Source organism: Cygnus atratus, chromosome 10 (genome assembly GCF_013377495.2).
Source record: "Cygnus atratus isolate AKBS03 ecotype Queensland, Australia chromosome 10, CAtr_DNAZoo_HiC_assembly, whole genome shotgun sequence".
NCBI lineage: Eukaryota > Metazoa > Chordata > Aves > Anseriformes > Anatidae > Cygnus > Cygnus atratus.
Window position 1 is genome coordinate 20,508,252 of NC_066371.1, and position 25,988 is coordinate 20,534,239.

Consider the following 25,988-nt stretch of genomic DNA (forward strand, 5'->3'; position numbering starts at 1 on the left):
CCAGTTCATGGGTAAAGTAGAAGTGGAAAAATACTTAAAAATGACAGTGGACCCCATCACGTGGGATGGACAGCTACCCACAACATAAAGCAGATCACGTGAGAGAAATTAGATCTATGGAAAAAGCAACTTACATGTTTCATCGCATCCTCTTTGGTACCTGGGAATTTCCTGATGTTCTTTCAGATCCTCCTTCTCAAGTCCACCTCAGCATTTAATGCATTTCTGCCTCTTGCCCAAAGAGGATGCTGTCATTCTGGTCTCCTCTATCGCCCTTGCTGCAACACTGCTAAACACTCAAAAACATGATACGCATTCTATGAAGAGTTTCAAACTCCTTAGCAGAGCTTGTGCTCGTGTCAGCTACAACTCTTCAAGTCCAGCAAGTCCTTCCTGAGCCCACAGCTCATCACTCAATTCTACAGCTCTGCTGGGCCCCTACCTCCCTCTGTTGGCTCCCCAGGACCAGGTACATCTCCCTCTACTAGGCTCCCATTATCCAGCACTCAGGGTCCTTCCTTCTTCTCTTCTAAATGTTTGCAGGGCAATGCAGAGAGGAGAAGTCAAAGAAAAGGTACTAGTCACCTTCCTGCTGCAATACATGTTCCTACTTTTCATCATCCAATGAATAACATTTCTATCCAGAAGAGGGGCTGGCGAACTCTCCTGGCAGCAAGGGAAGAATTATGTCCTTCTGCCCAACTCTCTTCGACAGGATTTTAATCTTCAGTAGTAAATTCAAGAAAAAAAAAAAGAAAAAAGTTACTTGATTCACTATAGGCTACTACGCCCACTACTCAATTTCCCTGCTGAAGCACAGCCCACTTAGATGGTCAGTGAACACACAACCATTTCCCACCCCAGAGCTCCCAGAGGAGAGGTTAGCTGCAGAGCAGAAAACCCTGCTGCTGTGCAGCAGGTACACAAAGGGCTGCTGCCCACCATTTGTTAAATAACCGGAAGCTTTTAGCAGCTTAAGATATTGAGATTTTAACCACACTGGAGAAATCCCACGGGAAAAAACATATTGGAATACAGAACTTTTTTTAAGCTGGTATTTTTATTAGAACTCTACATAAAGCACCTTTGCCTGCCTTAAACTTACAGTACTTCTCTGAACACTGCTTTTGTGTAACACAGCACAAGATGCTTCAAACTACTCCGCATTTTTTGATTTGGACACTGCCACCTTCACAGCTTGCACAATGGCATCTTTGTCAATGCCAAACATCTTCAGGAGCTCAGCTGACTTTCCACTTCGTGGTACGTGAGATACAGCCAGGCGGTTGACTGTGATACCAGGCTCACCCACTACTGCAGCGCACACCGCTTCTCCAATGCCACCTATGAAAAAAAGTCAAAAAGGACACAGCTCTGTATGCTTCAATGGGCAACATATAGATTGCTTTTAAATCAAAACCAGAAGATCAGAGATCACTTTTTTTGTGTGTCTTTCTGTTTACAAGCTCAGTGCTGTTATTGCTCTCTTGGAGGGCAGACTGGTACCAAGAGGATCTAGACAGAAGAAATGGGGCTAGGATACCTGTCAGACAATCAGAGAAGGAAGTTCAATAGCCTACTCTAACACATTTTCTCTTGAGCCCATGGTCAAGTAAATAAAATTTTAAAGACATTTAGAAGTTTAAATATGATCAGGTCTACACAAGTTAAATCCCCACTTCATATGCTTATGAGAAACATCAGTCACAATATCTATCCAAGTCCTCCAGTTATGAAACAAAACCAATTCTGTACTTTAAAGACGTTCCAAGGACAACCAGCCTAACATTTCTGAAGTACTTACCAATTGGCAGTAAGAAATATACCTCTAATGGGCATAGGGTCAGGAATCCCTCACCACTTCAGCATCAGCCAACTGAGGGCCAGGTTTAAAATGTATTTAGACTGGGGAGCATTTACAAATATACCTGATGTGCTGAAAGTCTTCATTCCCACCAAGCTCAACCACATTTACGTGCTTCATCTTTCCATAATGCCTGTACATGCCACTAGACAGCTGAGTTGTGTAATAAATACACTCACAACCTTTGCTTAGAGCTCAGTTCAGACTGAACCACTGTCAGTCAAAACGACAAAGGGTGCAATGGGGAGCTGTGTGGCAGCAGGGGAGGTGTTGGAAGCAGGAATACTAGCGAAGAAGAAAGCACAGGGCTGCTGTCAACAGCATGTGCTCCAAAACCTGGCAGGAGAGACATCCTGGGGCTGCATTACGGTTAGGGTGTACCCAGGAACATGCAAGGGCTTGTCCCAGCTAGGTGCACGCTGTGCTTTAACCAAACTTAGCCTCCAGCCAGAGGCACCCACAGCTGCTAAGATCAGCGTGATGTGGGCTTGCAATGCATTCAGGCTTGTGATGCGTGTACACCTGACCTTCCTTGATTGCATCATATATAGAAAACTGTGCCAGTGTAAATCACAGGTTCATCACCTCAATGGGATTTTGCCATTTTGCAAATCTGCAGTAAAATATTCATTAAGAGTTGAAAGATAAGCTAGAATTGATGAGGCTTGGTAACACAATTACCCTCTATGATCTGGAACAGAAGTATGGCGTAATTAGTGCTTATGGAAATACCAGCTCACTTCAGAGACATGGCAAGAGAGGCACTCACCTTGAAGTAGGATAACGTTCTCCTAATATCTATTAGTAAATATCTTCAGTATCTACTAATGCTCTTTTTCCCCCCCTAATTTCTTTAGCTCCCCCAAGAGGGGGAAGCCTGACATGCTGTTCACAACAGCTGTTCTCCATCTGCATGCAGGCTCACCCTCACAGGACATGTGTGCACAGGCAGACCCCTGAAAACCTGTGTACAAAGTCACGTCAGAGAGCAAGAGGCAGCAGAGCAGCTGAACAATCAGCTCCCAAGCAGATGATCAACTCTTAAACCAAGGTCCTGCAGAATCCTCACAGAGATCATCAGAAGTGGAAAAGAACTGTTTTACTCGTGCAAATAAGAACCCAGTGCAGAAGCTGAGGGAGTCTTATAGAGACTACTCTGCTTCTCCCAAGCAGCTTTTTATCTGAAGGTTATTTGGGAATCATCTCCTTGCATGCATACGTGCACTTTTTGCTCTCAGGTTAAGGACACTACCATATGCCAGTGACAGATTCTGAACTAGCCTGCAGGCGGTTTGCAATGCAGGAACAAAACAACTCCAGCAAGGACACACAATGCTCTGGTTCTTCACAGGCTCTGATCTGTTCTTTTACAGTGGTGGAGGAGCAAGAGGGAAATTTCTCCCAGTAACTGCTGAAACTGACTAAACCATCTGATTTCAAAAAATAAAAACAAAACAAAAAAAAACAAACAGCTGGAATCAAGCTATTGGACAAAGGGAAAGCTTAAGAAATGCGCATAGCAAAGGTCTCTCTCTCACAGTGTAATATCCTACAGAGCTGCTGTAAAAGGTATTCTGAGGCTGTTCTGTGCAGTCACTGCACCGCAGCAGGAATTTACACTCTCACTGGGAACAAAGGAATCAAGACTTCACCTTGCATCATGTGTACAGAAGGACACACAAAGCTAAGTAAACCATAAATGCAATTCTGATTAACCCATTACCTTAGGAAGTGTTCAGCCCTGTCACCATACAGCAATGAAAAAAGGCTAAAACCTCTCTTGTTTTAACTGAATGAACCACAGCAGCGGGCCTCATACTTCTCTTTCATCAGGAGAAGCTGTGAACTTCAAACCCCTCAGGGCCTGCGGTGTGCGCTGTGACCTCTAGGACCCAGCTCACCTTCATGGTAATGGTCCTCAACAGTGATGATTCTGCCTTTGGTCGCTCTTGCATTTTCAAGTATTGTCTTCTTATCCAGGGGCTTTACAGTGAAGGGGTCAATCACACGGATGAAGATTTTTTCTGCAATAATACAATTAAGTTATTTGCAATTTGTCCTTGGACTATGTAAGACAACAAAAGCAGCACAGGCAGCCCCTGCAATCTTCTAGAGCTATTCTGAAAGCTCCCTACACTAACTCCCAGGTATTTGTACTAATGGCTTGCCTGACAGAACCCAACCAACCCTCATCTTTCTATGTATGCTATCTCACAAGGAGCATGAAGAAAGAAATATCCAACTATTCCACAGATCAAACAGAGCCAGAAAGGCCTTGGATAAGCAAGTCAAGGTCACTATGAGTGCCCGTTAGCAAAGCAGTAACTGAACCGGCCTTCCCAAATGTAAGAGCAGGATCCATCCACCACAAAATCCTTCTTATTCAGACTGTCGCATTTTTTTTTCCTCCAGACCTTTATTTTACCTTTAATTTTACTGTCAAGCCAGACAAACCTTCTTCCTGCCTTTTCAATCTGTAAGCATTCTGAATTCTCCCTTGCAGGCTGCCCACCTCACAGATATACTTGTTTGAGCTACCCCAGCCCTGATTACAGGGCCCTTAGAATTAGCATAAAAATCAGCATTGGTCCTGCTCTGACAGGCAGGCCAGATTACTCATTGAAGTTGCATACACAACAGCAATCACTAAATTGACTCTTACTAACCTAAGGAAGTCTGAGGCCTGGCCAACTGTTCAGCAGCCACTCCAAGAAGCTACTTCAACATCCAGGAACTGATGTAGCACACAGAAACCCTCTGCTACACTATGGTGACAGTTTTGTGACTGAAGGCTCTTTTGTAGCCACTATATTTTAGGCATTAGATGCTGCCTCTACAGTAAGGGAGTATCTCTCCATTGTCAGAGATTTCATGGTCAGCAGTGCGTTGCAAAGCACGGAAAATGCAGCAGAATAACAGTTCTAAAAATAAAACTTTCAAAGTGTCGTAAGCCTGGTGGTTCAAGGACATGACAATATCTGTACAAATACAAAGCTACCCCTAAGCCAAAGGCAACATTAACTGTATTATCTCTTACTATTTGTAACCTCTTCCTGGGCATAGGCCACTGACTCACAGGTGGATTTTCATGGTTTCTTTCTCTTCTTATTTCACTTAAGGATTTTTATTTTCTTTGTCAGATAATGTCAGTGTATTTGAGCACTATCACAGGATCTTCACCTCCCACTCTAGCTAAATGTTGATACGTTCATTCAAAAAATCAAGTTAGCAGTGAACTGTATCTACACATATGCGCTGTGTATCAACAGCACTGTGTGAGAGCACACACTGTTGCTGTGGCTCAGCTGGCAAGCTGCGCGTTAACTGGCCCCAGTCTGATTGCATTCGATCATGTTGGTGCACTAGCACACCCAGCAGAGACCACTCCTGCTTCTTATACACTTCTCCAAGATTCTGCCTAAGAGTGCATTCAGACAGGATAGCAATTTTAAGGAGACCTTTGATCTGACCAGTCCAGCAACTTTCATAGCTACTAATGCTGCTAAGCTAACTAAAACCTACTCCATTAGGCAAGATTGGCATATATATACACCACGTTGCACTTTATCAGCAAGCTGGTGACCAGCTGTCTGTAACATATTGATAGTTGATATTTAACTGGTACAAAGGGTGAGCAGTTAGGTTGACCAGTATTGATTTCTTTGCTGTAGTAAATGATAAAGGAAAAAAAAAAAAGGTCACCTTTTCTCAGCTGCTCTGCTGCAGCCAGAGCCTCATGCAGCGTGACTCCTGCTCCTATCACAGTCACTTGGTCATCCTTACTCTTCAGGACTACCTACAAGAAAATGTTTCCATGCATTTTTTATAAGTCTTGTTGTTTTTACCATTTCTGGAAATTTTATTAAGAGATCAAATCTTTGGCTTTAGAATGCTTTAGAGGGAAAGAGGCTTTTACAGAAAAGAACTTGGCATATTTTTTTCTCATTTTCTGATTCCCTAGACAATATTTACCTTTGCCTGTCCAATATGGAAGTCCTCATTGTTGTTGTAAATGACAGGATTTTCAGGACGACTAGTTCTTATGAAACAAATGCCCTGTTTCCAAAGAAAGCATGAGTTATAAAAACAGAAAGGCACTGACATTCTGAATGAAAAAAAAATGCAGCAAAATGTCTTTTCCTAATTGTCTGTTCTTCACCCTTCAGTTTTCCCTCACCTCTTCTTAGAACATGCCAGTAACTTACTGTCTTCTTTCTGATTCAAAGATCTTAATTTATTTTCTGTTCTCTTGTGGAAATGGAGAATCCTACTTGAGTTAATTAGAATCTGAGATCTTTTCCATACATGTGCATATTTTACTCTAGCAGCTTTAAAGCAAAGGAAGAAATGCTCATCTGAAAGCAAGGAAATATACTTTCCATTAGTTAATGCTCAGATGTCCTTCCAAAAGGAAGTAACAAACTACTACTTGAATCTAATCTCTCCTTCATACTGCTTTACAATCCTTTACCTTTTTTTTCACTCATCTTTTTTTCCACAGCCCACTCAACACATTTGTTACATATCACATTTCCACACTTCTCCCCTTAAAAGCTGTACCAGCATGACTGAAATTTTTCAGATTCCTTGCTCAGGGTAAATTGCTGTGGAAGCCAAGAGAAGTACCAATCAAGGAGATCTGACCCTGTGCTACCAATGATGTTTGAGCATTACTATGACAAATTAGCTGAATTAAATAAGAGAAATCAGACACCCAGCCATGGCCATAGAGGAACTGTTAGTCCTAGTCCTCTTCAGCCATCTCCCAGTTTAACTACAATCCATCGTTATCAAAGGAGAAAAAGATGACCAGTGAGATTGTCAACTAGTGTCAGTACCAGTTCTCAACAGCTCCAGAAATGTTGAGTGTGAGATACCAGTAGAGGACCTGACTCCTGAGCTTTCATGTATAGGCACTTGATGATCAAAATCCCCAAGACAAATTTATCTTTCCATATCCAGCTTCAGTTTTGATGCCAGAGATATCTTTCTAGGAGTGTACAATTTCTAAGTTTGCTAAAGACCAACATGAGTTAACGCTTGCCCTTATTTCTGAGCCAATTTAGACCCAAGCTGCAATCACTGTGTAATCATTTACATCTCCCCAGATATGGCCCACAGCATTCCACGCTGTTCATTCAGAACTAGCCTGAGCAGAATGTTTGCAGCTTTCCATAAAAAGAAAACATCCCACTGCCACGCTGGAGCCTTTGAAGCAATTTAAATGGACAGAGAAGTGGAAAAAAAACACCAGCAGCAACAAGAAAGTACAGATAAAATATTATTCTCTGGCTCAAATACTCTGATGCAAACCTTGGTGTTGGCAGCTATTTCCACTGCTTTTTCAGTGGCTACAGCATCACTAGGGTAAAAGACAGTAGCATTGGGAACAGCTCGGAACATGGACAGATCCTCCAGTCCCATCTGAGAGGGCCCATCCTCACCTAAAAACAATTAAACCAAGGTTACAGAAAGATAAGTGCAGTTTGACAATCACTCAATATGAGGTTCAGTGCAAACCAGGACTATACATATGTGTATGTAAAAATAAAATCAGACACACACAGGACATGCAAGTCTACCTGCTTGAGAAAAGAATCATCTTCTCCTTAAACCTGGAACCGTCTAAACAGTAAATATAGAAATACTAAAAAGAAAGAGAACTGGGGTTATAAAGAAAAAATGGAAAATAAAGTGCAACAATAAAACAACACAAAGGGCAGACAACCAAAATAAGAAGGATACAGATATAGAAAGAGGGTCACAGGATATCTAAGTATCTTCAGATTTACATGTACCGAAGCCTTACAAGCAAAATTTGCAATTGTCAGTAATGTTACTCTAGATTTCATCTGCTGGAAATGTGAAAGGAGAACTGCATGTGTTCCATCAGAAAGGGAGAATCCACTTGCTACAACTACGCTCAAATTCTTAGGCTTACATCAAGATTAAATGAAGGGTACGTATATTTTAATACTTTAGGAAGTCTTTTGGAAGAGCAACAAGGTGCCTGTGTTGTTGAACTATTCAAGCATCTTATGGCTTGAATTGCAGATCTATGACAAGGATTGTTAGCCAGAGCATGCTGGATGCCATCAATTCCCTTAAAGGAACAACCACCACAACCCCCTCCCAGGGGCCTTATGTAAGGGTGCTTTGGGAATGGCACTGTTCCAAAGTAACCATGCAGAGTTCTGAATCCAGTCATGTCACAGCCTGCAAAGCAGAAGCAGGGCAAAAAGCCTTCCCACTTGCGCCCACTACCTGTTACTCAAGAAGGACGAGTTCATGAGGAAAGAGGAGAGAATTTTAACAAGAGTAGCATAAAACTCTGAAGAGCTTCAAAGATGTTAAGGAAATCAGTCACTGAACTCTGACACTATATAATACTAATAAAGTACGCATGAACCAGAAAAAAAGTCTCATCGTTCAGTCACAAAAAAAGTGTCTCTGACATCACAGTCCCTAAATCTGAATGCACTCTGACCAAACGAATTGGAATTCAGGGGGATTTTTCTTTCCTGAAATGGATTTAAACGCATACGTAGAAAAAAAGTGAAATTACGAAGAACAAAATGAACAGGTACCTGAATCAGAACCTTACCCAAAATAAGGAGAATACTCCACTCATGCTTGTCTGTTCCACTTTTGCTATTACAGTGCCAATAATAATAGCATTCACAGTTCACACCAGTAATTCACAAACTAGCACTAAGTTGAGTTCTGCCCCACGTGCATCTTGACAGAAATCCCAATTTAATAATTTTGAGAGTAATGCAGATCAAAAAAGAATAAATTTTCAATTATATCCTCAAAACCTGTATTTACAGCTTAAGCAAAACCTGAGCGCTTACTATGAACAGTATCAAACGACTAGAATGTAAAGCTGGCTGTCTAAATGAGTTTTTTTTGTTAAGGTCATTGTGGTAGTTCTCTCTCATGAATTTCATGGGTCCAAATTTCAAAGCAGCAAAAGCCCTAGAACTGCATACATAAAACTTCAATTTTCACCACAGATCCAGTTAGGATCCTGAAATCCATGCAGGCCTGAAGTTCTAATAGGAATTACACTTAACTCATACCCTTCCATTTAAAATTGAATTTTCTAACAGTTAAAAGACTTCACTGCAGTATTGTCTTTTAGAATTCCATTGCAACACTTTAGGTTTTTGGAAGCTGGAGTTGAGGCCAAAATCAGGTTTGTAACTCAAACAGCTTTATAAATTTAAGTGTGCACTTTCCAATCACAGCTCCCAGCAAAACATTTCAAACATTGAAGTTGGAAGTGTAGTTCTAGGAGACAATCCAGGTAACCCAAAGCAGTTTCATCTTCTTAAATGAAGAAAGACCGAAGCTAATTGGCTTGTGCACCAACTCCCTTTGCTGCTTAAAAGACTTAAACTGGATTGAACTTGACTGTGAAGAGGTGGGAGGACTGATTTTAAAAAGAAAAGAGGCTTGTAATAGAATCCCTCCCTTAATGACATATAGAAGCCATAATCTGATATACTCTACTTACAGCTTCCTCCACTAAAGCATACTCTACACCACTGCAAGTCAAGCTTGAAGTTCTGGATGAGACTACACACATAAATAGCATCTTTAAATCTGTATAGCTTTACCAATATTACAGGCCAGGCTAACAAATTTGCTTCAAACAAACAAAAACAACAAAACCACCCCTCGTGCAAGCCATACTGCTAGCCAAAACCATTAAATCAACTGCAAAATGGATGTATGCAAAGAACACCACCCTCAGTAGCTCTCTCCCTCTTTCTTTTTCTCCACGAATACCTTGTAATATTTCAAGCATGAACGTTTATTGGCATTTTCCTTCTTGGTTTGCAAGTCTGGTCTTATTTTCATGGGTGATCTTTACAGGTTTCATTTAAAAAAAAAAGAAAAAGAAAAAGCCCTCCCGTCATCAAACCAAAAGCAAACCCTAACATGACCTAACATGCATTTAGCAGTTATGACGGGAAGGCAAAGACCAGAGAAGGTAACGCCAATTTCCTGAATTACATAACAGATTCACGGTTCCTGTTTTTATTAGCATTTTAAGTTCTGTTTTTTTGGAATGTTTTTACTTTTTTTTTTTTTTAAATAAATACATTTGCTGCTCCAGTATTAAGAAATACTGAGATAGATTGAAGCAATTATTTAAAACTGGTGATGTTAAAAGGCAGAATAAAACAAAATATTTATTTTTGTAAAGCGTTTTTGAGATCTGAGGGCAAGACTATCTGTGCAAAAACAAGTACCATTAGTTTCTTGTTTTAGGAACTGGGAATGAGGTGTAACCATGAGACTATTCCCATCACAGAGGAAGTCCACTGCGAAGACGGAAAGGAACCAAAGCTCCTCGCTTTCAGCCAACTCCTTTGTATCACTTTACACTTCAGGCTTGTAGGGAAAAGTCCTACTTTTACCAAGCCAAGCTGATAGAAGAGGAAAAAAAGACAAGCTGAGGCAGGCTTGAAATTTCTCATTCTTTCCAAATGCAGCATTGTGCTTGATATAAAATTACAAATATTACTACTTCCCACAAATGGCTCTACTGCTAACTTTATGAATGATGAATCTTTAAAAAAGCTTTAGCACTCAGCTTTGACCACTAGACACATCATTAAATGAATGGGAAGCACTAGCAAGTAACTCCAGGCTGCCCTTACCAATAGAAACACCGCAGTGTGACCCACAGAGGTTGATGTTACTCTCAGAGATGGCAGCCATACGGATCTGGTCGAATGCCCGTGTGAAGAAGGTCGCAAAGGTGCTGGCGAAAGCAACAGTTCTGTCACGTGTGGCACAACCAACTGCAATGCTCACCTGAAAAGAGGGAGATTGTACAGGAACAGTGAATTCCTCATTTATCACAGTTTCCAAGAGATCATCCATGGGACTTTAGCAAGAAGCCCTCAGTGCACTTTAAAAAACTCTCTTCTGTTCTGCTCCTAATCACTGGCCTTTCCAAAAAGGAAAGAGAAGCAACTCACTCTCTCAGCATCTATTCTGCAGTGTTTTCTACTCCTTGACTTAGTTGCTATCTGGTATTGTTGATCCTTACTGGCAGCAGCTTCTTTTCTTCATCTGCAGCAAGCAGCCATTCAGAGTTTTAAAACTTATCCATCCTCCTCCCTGTTCTTCTGGATCAAGGACTTACGCTTCCGGTCCAAAATACATGGTATTGACCATCTCCAGCAGATAAAAAATATCATTATTAAATGGGGAATGGATTCACCCATATCACTTGGATTGGTGTTTACTAGAAGGACCCTTCATCAGCAGGATGGAAAGTAGAACCAGGTTATTAAGTCATTTATTTCTACAGTTACCCCACGCATTAATTTTACACGTTCCTTCATGGCCAGATTTTTCTAAGCCAGATGTAAATACAAAATGCCTGACTCACGCTCATGAAATTGCCCTAGCATAAAATCTGCAAGAGACAGTCCCCGGGTTCTTGAGTTATAAATCATTAAAGACAGCAACCCATTTCTGCCTGAATTTATGTCTCTAATTTCATTTGCTTCAGTGAACCATATAGAGGCAACTGACTGACTCAGTCCAACAGATAAATTATCAAATTTTAGTCCTTTCTGTACAAATGCCATGAGGCCAACTTTTATTAACTATTTCTCTGTCCTCACCTTCATACCCCAGTCTAGCATAGAGCTCACTGTCATGTTGTGTTGTGGTATTCCATTTCCTGTGAAGAAAAAAAGCCTAAAAAGTCTCTTCTGAATTGACCCTCTGCAAATCACACTGCAGGAAATATTACTATCATTTACATGTTGCTATCTCCATGCACTCTGCTGAACTGCAGGCAGCGTGACCACAAAAATAAGAAAGATAAAGGAAGACTTAGGCTGATTAGAAGCACTCCTTTTGTATTACATTTGTAAGCTTCTGCCACAGCCTAGGTTTTCCATAAGCATTAAGTAAAATTTAGTATCCATGAACACACGTGAAAAGACTGAAACCTCACTTTCTGAAGAGTCATACTAAATGGTTCCAGATCCTGCTGTGTAATAGCAGTACTTCGTGAAAACAAGAGACCAGTTACCATGTTCTGTTCAGCAATGTAGCATTCAATGTAGCGACTGGGATGATCTTTCTTGAAAAGCTCTGAGAAAGTAGAGTTCTTTGTGTCTCCATCCAAAGCAATCACTCGATCATTAGCATGGCCCAGTTTTGCAAGTGCAACACCATAAGCTTTGCGGGTAGCCCACTAGGAAAAGAAAATATAGTAGTACTGTTACACATTCCTGGTTTTAGAAGCTTTTGTTTACTCATTTTTCTCATCTTTCCTTGAATGTATGCACATAAAATTAAAAAAACAACTAATTTTAAGTGTTAACACTATTATAACTACATGTGAGAAGCGTGCCATGGGAGAGTAAACAAAAAAAGGAAAATAGTGAAGCATGAGGACACGTATCTATGTTGAAACCAGCAACTCCCTACCAGTCCAGGTAGAAATTTTTGAAAACCTTACCCGGATATCTCTCTATCAACCAGGTCTACAAAAATCAACAAACCAATATTTTTGCTCCCGCTTTCCAACCAGGGAGATTCAATGAACCTTGCAGTGCTTCTTTAATTTTATTTACACATAAAATAGTTAGGACAACTGACAATGATCCCAAATTTACAGAGTGATTTGAATCTTTCTGTTTTAATATATCCTTTCAATACCTGGCAAGTAGAACATTTGTGTGTCACACCACAGAGGCAGGTATTTACCAGAATACTAAAAACTGTACAGGAAGATTTGACTAGTAGAAATCATGGCAAAGGATACCATGGGAAACAAATCCTCTTGCCACCCACTAAACAGTCTTATGCTTCAGACATCTGTCAAACTTTAAGAAGGGAGTACCTTTTCTCCCACTTTGTAACTTGGTGGAGATGGCATCTTAATGTTTCTAATATTTACTACAGGTGCATCTTCTTCTGGGAGAGCAGGAGAAAGTTTTTTCTTGTTTTGGATTTTCTCATCTATTTCCAGAATTACTTGTTCAGCCATGTTTTTTGGAAGTGGTTTTCCATGCCAGCTTTCTTTATCTTCAACACCTGCACATTTTATTACAAATAAGAAAAATATTTAATCTTTTAGTTGCAGATTTTACCATGATAAAAGAGCAATGGACTATGACACTAATATCGTTTCCAAAAAAAGAATTTCTTTATTATTCCTACCGTAAGCAGTTACAATAGTATTCAACTGCATTAATAAAAACATGTTCAAACATATCAGAGTCAAATTCCAAACTTTCCAGACTAGTGACCATTCAAGACAACAAACTTTCAGTGTCTTCTAGTGAAACTATTTTTCAAATTGGTACCTAAAATATCCAGTCCATAAACATAGCAAGAACAGTTCTACGTCAATGTGAACAATTAACATGAAATTGTAGCAGTTAGTACTACAAAAACTAAGTTTCAAACAACAATTAACCAAGCTGTCTAATTCAAACAAGCCCTGCAGATTTACAGCTTTAATAGCTTCTGCTGACTCCTACGTTTGTGCACCTAGCACTAACAGCAAAATCACCTCTCTGGCTGATAAGCTTTTCACTAAGTGACTAGGAACAAGTTTTGCTTGCTTGCTTAATGAAAAGAATGGAAGAGATTCACTCTTGTTATTAATAATTTTTAGCTGATCAGAAAGAGGAATCCACACTGTGCTGCTAAACCCTGTAGCTGAACAGAATCATGGTGATGTCTGACAGGTTGAACATGCATTGAGTCCATTTTATTGTAGCTAGCATAGATCTCCTCACCTCCAAGAGCCAAAATCATTTTTTAAGCACTAATGCTGTTAAGAAGTATATAGAGTTTGAAAGACTTTTTACACACTGTTGCTCAAATGCATAAACGTTTGTCCACTGGAATATCACATTTACTTAAGTCTCATACCACATGAAAACTATGAAAGGATCTCAGAGGACCCATGAACTCCAAAATGTAGAGCTGCTTACCTATGAAATCATTTCTTTGAAATGCTGTATCCTCTATCTGTCAAAATTACGCATCAGATCATATGAAATAACCTGCAGTATGACGAGATGCCTTATGTACCACGTCTCATGAAGTTTTATCAAAACTGGAAATGCAACATCCCTCATTCCCTGTGCATTTTATACTGCCTGGCTGGTAACTAGCAGACTCGTTATCTGCAACGGGGAGCATGGAGCTTCTGTGACCAAGTTACTCTCTTCTCTGTCTCACAGTAGTCTCTGCATACAAGTACAGCTGACAGCAGAGGAAATCCTACTCTGTAACTGGAGATCTATAAAAGCCCAATTAACACAGCTGGCTGGTGTTAAGATCTCAGAGTCACATCTTTGCCTGCTTCTAATGAAGGGCCAATCTAATGTCCTTTATTAAAAAAAAAAGAAAAACCAAAAGAACAGAATTATGATTTTTCAGAATGCATTGTAATATGACCAAGTGATAAAAGTGCTAGGATGATAACCATTTCAAATCTATGAGATGTTAGACTTCAATATATTTTTTTAAACAATCGCACCGTTATTGCAGTACTCTGTACATGTATTATACACAAAACAGTGGATGGTTTATTACCTGATATGCCTTTGCCTTTAAAAGTCTTCGCAATTATAGCTGTTGGCTGATGTTTGGCCTGCCCAAAGGCTTTGCAAAGTTCTTCCACACTATGTCCATCAACAATGATAGCATGCCAGCTAAGAACACAAACAGATCAACTGTTTCTGAATGGTGTTAGCATATGACTCCCTCTGGTAGCTAGCAACAATAACGAATACTAACTTCATTCCAATGCAGTGTCTTTTTAAGAGACCCAAAATATGCCAGAAGTGTGAACTAGCATTCATTTGCGACCATAAAATATCCTTTTTTTTTTTTTTAAATAAGGCCAAATGACTCACTGGCAAAATCCATTAAGTTATCCTACCTTTCTTCAAAAATAAAACCCATTTTTAAATACAAGAGCAAATTACACATCTAGCAATCAAAAAACTAACAATGAAAATTGATTAAAACCATTAAAATGCTCCATCATAGTTTGCATGGTTGATATTTTATCTGACTGTTTTTTGTCATGGATTTTTGCATTTGTATAAAAAAAATACACATTTCTAAACTACATGAAAGTCCATACAAAGAATTCTCTTGGGAAAAACATTTTTCATGCCATTTTTCTGATCTAGTTGCTAAGACAGTACCTGTGGTCACAGATAGTTATATCTGTATTCAACGTCATTAGAACTAGATCCTCTAACAAATTTGTCTGAGTAAGCAATCCTTGTATTTTTCCTCTAAACAACAATTCTGACACTTCTAATGTTCCTGCTGCACAAATACAGACTACTAGTATCAGCAATCATGAAAGACCATCTTTCTTGGTGTTGGTTTCCTTTAGAGCTGAAAGTGCATTTAAAAAATTCTAAAAAAGGCAAATAAAATGTGGTTTCAACCGGAAGAGTATACTGAACTTCTTCCAATCACATACCCAAAGGCCTCACAACGTTTTTGGTAGATTTCAACATGATGCTGCAGAGGTGCAGGGTCACTTTGTCCAAGACGGTTAACATCAAATATAGCAACTAGATTATCAAGCTTGTAAAACCCAGCAAAGGCCATTGCCTCCCAAACAGAGCCTTCAGATAACTCTCCATCTCCAAGCAGACAATACACTCGATAGCTGGAAAAAGAAATTTAAAAAAAAACAAACAAACATGGTTTGACATGTAAGCAGAACTAAATCAAAAGCAAAATCTCTCTTAACGATTCCTGGCAAGAGGTTTTTTGTTTATTCCAAATATTGGTCAATTGATTCACCTCAGATAACTTTATGTAACCTTAGACAAATCAAAGTACTTCTGAGCTGTTACACACAAGAAAATGTTTAAGATGAGAGATACTTTTTCAACCTTTTCTCTCTAAGAAAACTAGGTTTTAAGCTTCCTGTTGCAAGGCTTGAATGAACTGGCCCATTAAACGTCACTGTGACTCAGCAAGGCCACTGACAAGGCATGAAAGGTAACCGCCTGCTTCCTCATTCCTAGTACATATTCCCTGGAAGGTCACCCAGTAATTTCATTTCAGGAAACTATAAATTGGGAATTAATTTAGCTACATATTAACACCTGTCACATAACCAAATTCAGGAAACAGAAAACCAAATGATACTATTTTGTAGACTACTTGTGTACACACTGAAGCTTTTTATTTAGGCGAAACTCAGCAGGATTACTGCCTGATCTCCTCTATGGCATTCAGCCCTGAGTTTTTCTTCTGTTCTCACTCTCTTTTTGGATGACAAAGCTATTATTTATTAAAATTAAAATGGAATAGTATGTTAGGCTTCAAAGATATCTTTTAAAAACCAAATAATCAAGATAGCTGTTAGTGATTTTTTTTTTTTACTAGACATTAAGCTATTACAGACTTCTGATCCAAATCCCACCTTCCTTTAGCTAGGTCTGAACTCTGTCCACACGAACTTCTTCCCATTACTGCATGCAACACCACCTTTTTCTTCCATCAAGTAACCACTGGTTAAATTTTTTCCCCACACGTAGCATCTGCTAAACTCAGTTAAAATCAGCAAGTCATCTTTCACACAAATGATTTCAAGCTAGTGAAGTGTAGGGCACATTAACTGGGCAGCCTACGTTTGAATGTACTAGAACTGTCACATAAAATAAATCAACTACATCAGGCTACTTTCCTCCTCATACAGATTTGCCTTTAGACATCTACTTTTCTTGTCCACAAAACAAATGGCAGAAGCAGTCATTTTTGCCTCTATGGAGTCAAGTGGTTTTCAGGTAACATTTTTAAGCCTTACTTTATGATTCAGTAACACTATTATTGACCATAACAGTTCCTCATCCAGATTCATGTTGTCCATTATTTGTCATCTGACTTTGAACAGATGCATCCCCAGTTGATTTCTTCCCTCTAAGGGGAGGCATACGAGTCTCAAAATTGCTATCAGTTACTCTCTAGAAGTTAGAGGCTGCTCCAGCAACTTACTGCCTTCTCTGTGCAGGAACATCACCTTGCTGTCAGGTTACAAAAGGAACGAGCAGATGCACCAATTCTTGATAATCTCCAAATCTTTCCCAGTTTCACTAGCAATGGATTCATAACTATCAGGGTGATATTTTTACTATTTTAAACCTGAATTAAGTTAAGACTTAAGTTAAGACTTGGGAAAAGAGAAAAACAGAATAAAGGATTCCCCGTTCCCATTCCCCGCCAAGGTAAAAATATAAATTTCTTTTCACAAAACATTCCCACTGAATGCCTATAATGATGAAATAAGAAGATGGAATTACCTGGCTCTGTCAAAGAATTTGCCAGTGTATGCCATTCCACATGCAGCACCAAGACCCTGCCCAAGGGATCCAGTAGCCACATCAGTAAATACTTGTCTCTGATAATAAAAAGACAATGATTATTTTACAGTTGAGAAACAGAAAAGCAGGAGATGGTTCAACATACACCAAAATTCAGCATCTCAGCCATGACAGTATAGTGCAAGTCCCTCCATACCTCACCCTCTTCCCCTCTCCCAGCTATCCATGTACTTCAATGGTCAGTGTCACAGGCTAACTAGTTTCTCTGAGAGGGAGTGTTACCTATAGCTCAGGGATTTCTAAACTGTGCCAGGGGTGGCAACAGTTAAAAACTGATAATTTTGAATAAAAAAATTAATTGAAAGAACTGATTGGAAATGGAAAGTCAACCAAATTGGATATAAACCCTTAAAATACCTCAAAACTTCTTACAGAGCAAGAAGAGCCATATTTTATACAACCCTTTTTAAACAGAAAATATTGCCATACAGGACTGCAGAAGAAGTTTATTAGAATACTAAAGGTTAGTTTTGCACACTCATTTGAGCCCAGACCCTGATTCAATTGTGAAGTCACAAGTATCATCATAAACGTGCATGGAAATCTTTATCTTTCCTGCACTGTAGCTGGCAACCAAGAGTTGCAGCAAAATATTTTTTTTTTTTTATTTTTTTTTTTTTTTTACAGAAAACACCATGTTGTATCAAAGGTTACAAGCACTCACTGGTACTGGGTGTCCTTCTAAGACAGAATCAATTTTCCTCAAGTTCAGTAAATCTGTTTCTTGTAGAAAGCCGGCCTCTGCCCAAACAGAATATAAAATTGGTGCTGCATGACCCTAGAGAGAAACACCAATTTTAAGCAAAACAAGTTTCACAATATCCTATTAACAAGATAAACGTCTACAAAGCAGAAAAGGTCTATAATCAGCTTCTTGGGTCCACCAAAATGGAATCAAATTCTAAACCATTTTTACGATATGACGTACACTCTGATGCTTGCTACCATGTGCTCAGTGCCCATGCTTAAAGTAGCCCAGATATCTGACTGCAGTTAAGGTACAGAGAATGCTGCACTCAAGGGCCATTTAGGACATCCTCAAGAAAATTAACTTTGAAGAATAAGGAAGTCTCTCAGTCATGTGGGTCCAATTGCAAAAATCAGTTTTCATATCAAAATGAAACACCTTGATTGATTCAATTTGCTTAGGTAGCACTTTCAAGAACAGAGCACTGGTCATTCAGTCAGTAAGCAGATGGCTGAGAAAGTGTTATCCCACTAAAACTTCCCCAGTATCCGAGTATGCAAGGCAAGATGCAGGGCGTGCCAATCAGCAAAATTTGAAGCTTTATACGATCAGACCCCTGTGGCTAGATCCATCTGGACAACTACAACGTAGCAGCCACGTTTCACCACAGAGCCATTAGGAGTCAGCAGAAGCATGCACAGCTTTGAAGCCATTTAGCAACTCTGGGCAGAAACCCTGCTTAATCTGAGGGGGTAAAACAGATATGAAGCTATCCTGTCTTATTGTTTTAGCTCCTCAGCATTAGCTATGGGCTTCTCACCCAGTTACTTCATTTGGAAAGGCAGTCAGAAGTGGCAACGGTTATAACCAACACAGCAGATAGACACCATCAGCTATGCAGTATTACTGCAAGCCACCATGTGCGGGGCTCTGACTGAGGAGAGAACTTCATCAGCCGCTCTGTACACCACTGGGAGCTTTCCTGAAGGCCCCTCAGCTGCCCTTAAGGCACACAATCAAAACATCCCCGTGTTGCACAAGGGCACAAAGCAAAAGGCAACAAGAAATACTCAGGGGCAGTCAGGGTTGTGCTTTTATGTGTTCTCTGAACTAGAGTGGCTTCAGAAGTACTACTGACTTTAACACCATATTGGCAGAGCAGGAATGCAAGCGACTCACTAACCCACCATAGCTACTTCCTACAACACTCCCTGAAGAGCTGACAGTAATTAGTGCACGCTGTGACACGTGTGACAATTAGTGCACTAATAACAGTATGGCTGCATTTAACAAGTGTAGCACAAAAGCTAACTGTGACTTACCAGTGAGAAAATTAGCTATGCCAAGATAAAGCAGACTTGAATTTCCCAATAGGTTTCATAGACAACACGATAGCATTTATTATTTAATATCAGAACAACTTAACATAGTGAAATTCAGGCAAACCAAGACACAGTACAGAGATACTTAATGATTTTGGAGTTACACTACCACTTAACTCTACCAACTTTTATATTTCCGTAGTAAACACATTCCAAGCTCTCAAACATTTGCAATAGACTTCTCAGTGGATGCAAGCATAAGTAAGTGCAAGTCATGGAAGACAGATCCATGTGATTTACAGACAGCTCTTTACTAGCAACCATATAGCATAACAGTTAGGATTTTACCTTTGAGAGAACAAAACGGTCGTTGCTGGCATTTCTGGGATCTTGCACTTTGTACTTCATGGTATGGAAGAACAGCACAGACATAATCTCTGCTGCACTGCAGCATGATGTAGGGTGGCTACAAGTCAAGACAGACCCAAGATTACCACTTCTCGTTATTGTTTTCTTAGGATCACATCTTTAAAACACCACTTTACCAGTCCTCTACCCCTCAGCGTTAAAACACACAGCCTAAAGCATTTGTGATAACCCATCCCATCTACCATTACCCCAACGCCAATCAATTGCACTTTAAGACGAAGGAGCCTTGTTATCTAGTTAAAGTGGATGTTAAAGATAGATGGCAGTGATGGACCAAGGACGTCTTTTAGAGCTCTCCATTCTTCATGCCAAAGGACAGCACCCTAATCAGTGACCGGGGAGCATGGGAAGCAGCACACACCCCGTGCCCCAAATCATACCCTGCTGACTTGTCTAAGGCAGGAATTCACCCTGACGCAGAGGTACTTTGGCCACTCACTGAATGAAGGAATTAAACACGTGGCATCATGATGTGTTCAGGCCTCACTGCACAGGCAGGAACTGGTAACATAAGATTAACTTGGTTCAAATGTTCTGGAACATTTAGAACTGTATAACAAAAACTTTTTTTTTTTAAATGATTCATTATTTCACTGTTAGAAGTGTTTGAACCAGAATTTTGACTTCTAGAAAAGGCACTAAATAATACAGCTCTCACATTTCATCTATTGACACTGAACACAGACATTCACTGTCTCCAGCTTGTTATTAAAAATAATAAACATCCAGATACACATTATAAAATACCAATTTGGTTAATCTTTGGCTAAAAGAAGGACCAACATTTTCCAAATTTACGTCTAGATAAGTTTGAAAAATCTAAATGGATCAACAAAGATTTAGAAATAGCTGGACAGTCTCTCTTCTACTGAGCAATCTGGGACAACTTCTGCAACAGTTTGCAGCAGCAACACAAATGAATACTTCAACTGTAGCTTGCCTCTGAAATACACTGGCCCCCTTCAGAAGCAGATATGCCATACAGCAGCAAACAAATAAATATAAAATTATATGATGAGTTTTTTCCACGTGGCAAATACTGAGTTATTCCAACACAATGTATATATTTCATTTAAGTATATCAGAAGGGCATACAAATATTTTTATTTAATCTACGTTACTGTAAGTTAAATAACGATTGCTGTGATTCTTTTTCACCTTGAAGGGATGGTCCCTACTTGACCTATTCAGTAGGGTTTTCAGCCTTGGGTTTTCACTTACTTTGGATAGAACTCTAAAGCAACATAGAGACTTGTTGGTTTTTTGTTTGTTTTTTAATCTTTATTTAATGTGAAAGTAGCATTTTTTTTCCAGATTTTACTGGTGTAAACAGGATCATTCTAAAGTACAGGAAAGTAAAGTGATGAACAGTAGGAGAGTTATGGCTCCAGAAACCAACACCAGCTTTGAGACCAAAACACTCTCGCCCCACTTTCTCTTCTGCCAACATTTATTTTTCATCTTTAATGTGATACTCTTTAAAATATTAGACCCTTTTTGTAATACAGGACAATTTTACTATGAAAGAGTCACACTTCATTTTTCTTTACACATGTACATTTACCATGCATGTTAGGATTAGACAACACTTTCACTAGAACTTTAATGACAGTATTCTCTGCTGGTCATAATAAACCTTCCCTCCCAACATCCCCAACAGTGCTATAATAAGAGAATAAAAACATGCAAAACACTAGCAAAATATGAATTATGGTTAGTGTCCATCCCTTAGTAAGTACTCACACACAAGGAACCACAAGAATTAGCTTTAAACCATGGTTCAAACATATTAGTAAATATTTATGTATTTGAGTTAATCAATAAGCCTTACATGCTTGTTTAAAGCCTTCATTCCTTGAATTTTATTAACTTTATACTTAACCATACTTCTATGAACTCCTGGTCTTGGTAAAAAAAGTTTTAAACAACCTAAAATGGTAGCATGTGGAAAAAAAAAGTAGAAAATTTAATAAATGATCTGAAAATTAGAAAAAAAAACTTGTTAAAACTAATAGTTAATTAAATGAATTCCTACTAACAGAAGTTACCTAAAATTTAATGACATAACAGAGACCACAAATCACTAAAACCAGCTATATAATTTTGCTAAATATAGCCATACTAACTAGATCAACTGCTCCAATTTTAATTCATACTTTCCTAACAAATTCTGTTAAAAAATCCTTGTTAAGCCTAACAAAGTGTATTTGGCATACTCATACTGGGGAAAAAAAGTACAGCAACTCATCACCACTATTCTCACACCATCTTTCACATGTATTCTCGACTAGCCAACAACCTAGAACTCTGTGGCAATGGTCCGATGAATACATTTCTCTGCCCGATAGCTTCTACCGTAGAACTTCCTTAAATTTGAAATACAGCCCTTCTATAGGAAACCAAACCAAAAAAAAAAACACATTAAAACCCTGAAATTTTGGATCCACAGAAATAAAGAGTAAAATAATTACAGAATAGAACTTTTTCCATTTAACATCAATTTATATTTCCTCCACATACACATGCCTAGTCATTTCATCTGAGGAGAACTGTAGTAGAACGTTAAAACGGAATATTGAGTAAGTGACACAGATAAAATACGCAAGAAAATCTGCAACAAGTGATCATACCACATGTTATGAAATTTAATTGCTTCTTAAGAAACTCTGGCAGCTTCCACTTTCAAGAATTTAGCTATCTAATTCTAGGAAGCAGACACTGTTTCAAAACTACAGAAGTTTATCATTAGCTACAAAAGGGACTCTACCAGTTTTGATCAAAATGTCCGCACTGCTTATCTAAAAGGAAAGCTCAGCCACACCCAAAAGCAAGTATGTTCAATCTTTACAATTAAATTAATCAAGTTTTTTCCCCACCTAAGGCATTTTAGGCACTTGTTTCCAGTTTACTGAATTTTTCCACTACAGCTAATAAGGGACTCATCATAGCTAAATTACATATTTGAGCATCTTAAGGACCAGATTCCCTGGTATTTTAGCCCTTGTCCAGACAAAGGCTATATTTTCTTTAATAAAACACAAGTAAAGACTGCAAGAACTGGCTTGTCCTACCAACCACTGAACCACTTTTCCTGCAACACATGCCACAGTTTACAGAAATTACTTCCGTGACAGAAGTCAGCAGGTTCTCTTTCATTTGAAGTGTTTCTATTGCAAGTATTTCTGTCACTTTTACAAACTACACCTTTAACAAATACTAGCTTCCTTGAAAAAGTCAATGCAAGCATGACACGGCTTTTTTTTTTTTTTTTCTTTTTAAGAGTAAGCCTCTATTTAAACGTAACTTGCATTCAAACTTCTCTGTCTACATTCTTACACTATGCTAGCACTTTAAACAAAGCTCACTGTCTCATTCAGGTTTTTGGAAAACACATTCATAATGCTTAATTGCTTTAGAAATGTACGTCATTTGCCTAATGCTCCAACAGATTCTGAAGTTCTTTTCCTTTTAGGTGTGATACGACACCATCTTGGTAAGCAAATCTTACATTTATTAATAAAACATATAACTTGACAGCATTATCTTCTCTCCAGAGCCCATCTTTTGTAACTTGCTCATTATCAGGGTGTGTAATAATTTCAGACTCTACACAACTCTAAGTAGAGCTAGAATAAGCAGTAGTGATTAATGAAATGTCCCTGTGCAAGGAGTACTCAGTATTGTAGTACACAGGAATAAATAGCTCAAGCAAAGCTATTTTTACCATTTCTTCATCAGCACTGGGAAAATGGCGTTAATACCAGATTTCTGAATTTTGTGAACAACAGAAGAAAAGCAAATGGTGTGGCATGATCCTCATCTCCTTCTTTTTTTTCACATCAGACTACACGGAGATAATTTTACCTGTAGATAAGAGAACTAGTAATACACACATCTGTGGCCTGCATACAATACATAGTAGAACCGCAAGATTGAAGCCCCAGCTGTACTAATCAGATGTATCACAATTTTTCTTACCAGTAATTTCACATAGGCTTGTATAATATCTGCTGTACATTGATTCTTGATTTGATTCAAAGCTCCAAAGAGCAATTGTTGAGTGTCCTGCACTTCTCTCTCCAGGCTGGACCAACCAAGCTTTTATTGATTGGTAAAAACCCACTCCTACAGCTGGCTGAGAGGCTTCTCATGCCCCAACACCCTATTTTACACAGAGAACCAAAGCAGTATTGTCACTTGCTGCATGGAAAAGGAACGAGTGAAAATCAGTTTCTGTATGCTTTGAGAAAGAGCCACGTGAGGCAGCCCATGCTGGACACAGAGTGGAAAGTGTAAGGCAATTCAAAGAGAAAGCTTGGAAATGTTTCCCAGGCCACCTTTCTCCACAGAAACCTCAGCGTCCAAAGGATTCTTTCAGCTATATGAAAAAAAAAGGAAAAACACACACTACAGACAGTTTCAAAGACATCCAAAGGGAGGAAATTGCCACAAGATGGGATATAAAAGGCCCGCGTTCTACGTGGAACCACTCAAATGCATTACTCAAGCAGAAAAAAATGGATTTAATTTTACATGAGTCAAAGTGGATTGTCTGCAGAGATTTTTTTTCCATAGGTAAAGCACGATCAAAGGAAGGATAACCCTGGAATCTGCACAGATCAGAGACTCGGCTAAATCCTGACCAGAGGCCTGAATAAACCGCCCGTTGGAGACCGCGGGCATTTCACAGATAATCCCACTCGGGCTCACTTGAAATTCTGTGGAGAATTACTTCCAACTGACGGGCACGAAATGAAAAAGAAACCGTTTGCGCCTGGGGCAAGAGTTCTTTGGTGCTCAGTCCTGCACCAGCTCGGCACGGCCACAGCGCCGCCGCCCGGGGCGGGGCCGGGCCGGGGCCACTCCGCGCTTCGCCCGCCGCCGCCATTTCCTGACGGAGCATCCCGCGGAGCCCCCGCCGGCACGGCCACGCGGGCTGCGGGACACACGGGGCACGTGGCCGCGGCTGCCCTGTGTGGAGGCTGCCCGTCCCCGCTGCGGGGTGCTCCGTCTCCCTCCGCTCAGTGTTGTGCGGAAAACAGAGCGAGAAAGGGAGAGCCCCCAGCAGCCCACCCTCAGCAGCCCCTTTCGGGGCTCAGCCCGCCCATCCCACTTACCCCGAACCGGCTGCGGTCGTGGCCTTGATGGAGCTGATGCGGAGCCGGTTGGCCGTGTCCTTCAGGGCCTGCAGCGTCTGCTGGTCGGGCTTGTGGTAGTCCTCCATGGGGGCCAAGCAGCAATCGGCGGCGGCGGCAGCGGGGGTCGTGTGGCGGCGGCACCCGGGGCCGGGCAGGGGCGGCGGCGCTCGGTGAGGACCGTGAGCAGCGCGCCTCGGCAGGGAGGGCGGAGAGAAAGAGCAGGCGAGTGAGGGACGGACGGAGGGCAGGAGGAAGCGAGGGAGGCTCGGCCCCCACCGGAGAGGCGGGCCCGGTCCGGCCTCGGAGCCCGCCGGCTCCCCCTGCCGATAGGAGGCGGCTCCGGGGACAGGGCGCAGGTGCCCCGGGCGCCGTTTCGCTGCCCCGCCTGAGGGGCGGCCGGAGCCCCGCGGCCTCTCGCAGCCGCTTGGAGCAGAAGGAGGTCTCCAACTCACGCTCTTCCATCGTTCAAACCCCGTCAGGTGAAGCTATTTCTGTGGGTTTCCACCTCGAGCCTGTCCTTGCCTGTTAAAGAATGTCACTGCATCACGTGCAGTCGTTTGCAGCGAGGAGAAACTGTGGCGGAATTGCTGTGTGCCCTTTGCTTTCGAGAAAGAATCAACGTTTCAGTCACACACGTTCAAAAAGCAGAGCTCTCCTAGCTCTCCTCATTTAACAAGTACAGAGAGTTTAGCTTAACAGACTGACTTCATCAGTCCTCAATCAGAAAATACATTTTCTTTAGCAATTCTGAACAGTAGGATGTTAAAGTCGTTAAAGCTACAAACTTAACGAGGCACACTAAAAATGTAATGTTTGTTCTGGAAAACTCCAGTAGTACTTGTAGTCACAATCTTAAAATATATATATATATATAAATTAAACCCACAGAAAACACAAATAATCAAAACCTTCATGTCTTGCTCATGAAGGCTGGTATTAGTGCACTGCGCTCTCCATGCACTTCAGTGTTGTGTCCACTCATAGCTTGTCTTGGAAGCTTTATTACATTGTTTAAAAAAAGTGATATATTTTTTAAATATAAACAGTTACTCATAGTGAATATTAGTGCTACTGTTATCTCCCTTCTGAAGGCATTACTGATGTGTATCATTTAAGAAAACTGAACCTTCGTCT

General features: G+C 40.2%; 1 protein-coding gene across 1 annotated transcript; it reads right to left on the reverse strand.

Annotated features, from left to right (window-relative positions):
• Positions 1 to 1,041: 1,041 nt before the first annotated feature.
• TKT (transketolase) lies at positions 1,042 to 25,145 on the reverse strand. The gene is made up of 14 exons (XM_035558460.2): positions 24,834 to 25,145; positions 19,636 to 19,753; positions 17,942 to 18,055; positions 17,197 to 17,294; positions 15,363 to 15,554; positions 14,456 to 14,574; positions 12,747 to 12,940; positions 11,931 to 12,095; positions 10,537 to 10,693; positions 7,178 to 7,308; positions 5,837 to 5,920; positions 5,567 to 5,660; positions 3,766 to 3,888; positions 1,042 to 1,344 (listed from the first exon to the last, which is right to left on the reverse strand). Exons 1-14 carry the CDS (start codon positions 24,938 to 24,940, stop codon positions 1,157 to 1,159), a joined length of 1,884 nt encoding a protein of 627 aa, XP_035414353.1. The 5' UTR covers positions 24,941 to 25,145; the 3' UTR covers positions 1,042 to 1,156.
• Between the last annotated feature and the right edge of the window lie 843 nt (positions 25,146 to 25,988).

Bases quoted from the DNA above. Each gene is read 5' to 3' on its own strand.
- TKT (XM_035558460.2), bottom strand. From the start codon at position 24,940: ATGGAGGACTACCACAAGCCCGACCAGCAGACGCTGCAGGCCCTGAAG. The intron at 15,555-17,196 runs GTAATTCCATCT...TTCTTTTTCCAG, and splicing joins AAATTCTTTGACAGAGCCAG to CTATCGAGTGTATTGTCTGC. The intron at 5,661-5,836 runs GTAAATATTGTC...ATTTTCTTGTAG, and splicing joins TCCATATTGGACAGGCAAAG to GTAGTCCTGAAGAGTAAGGA.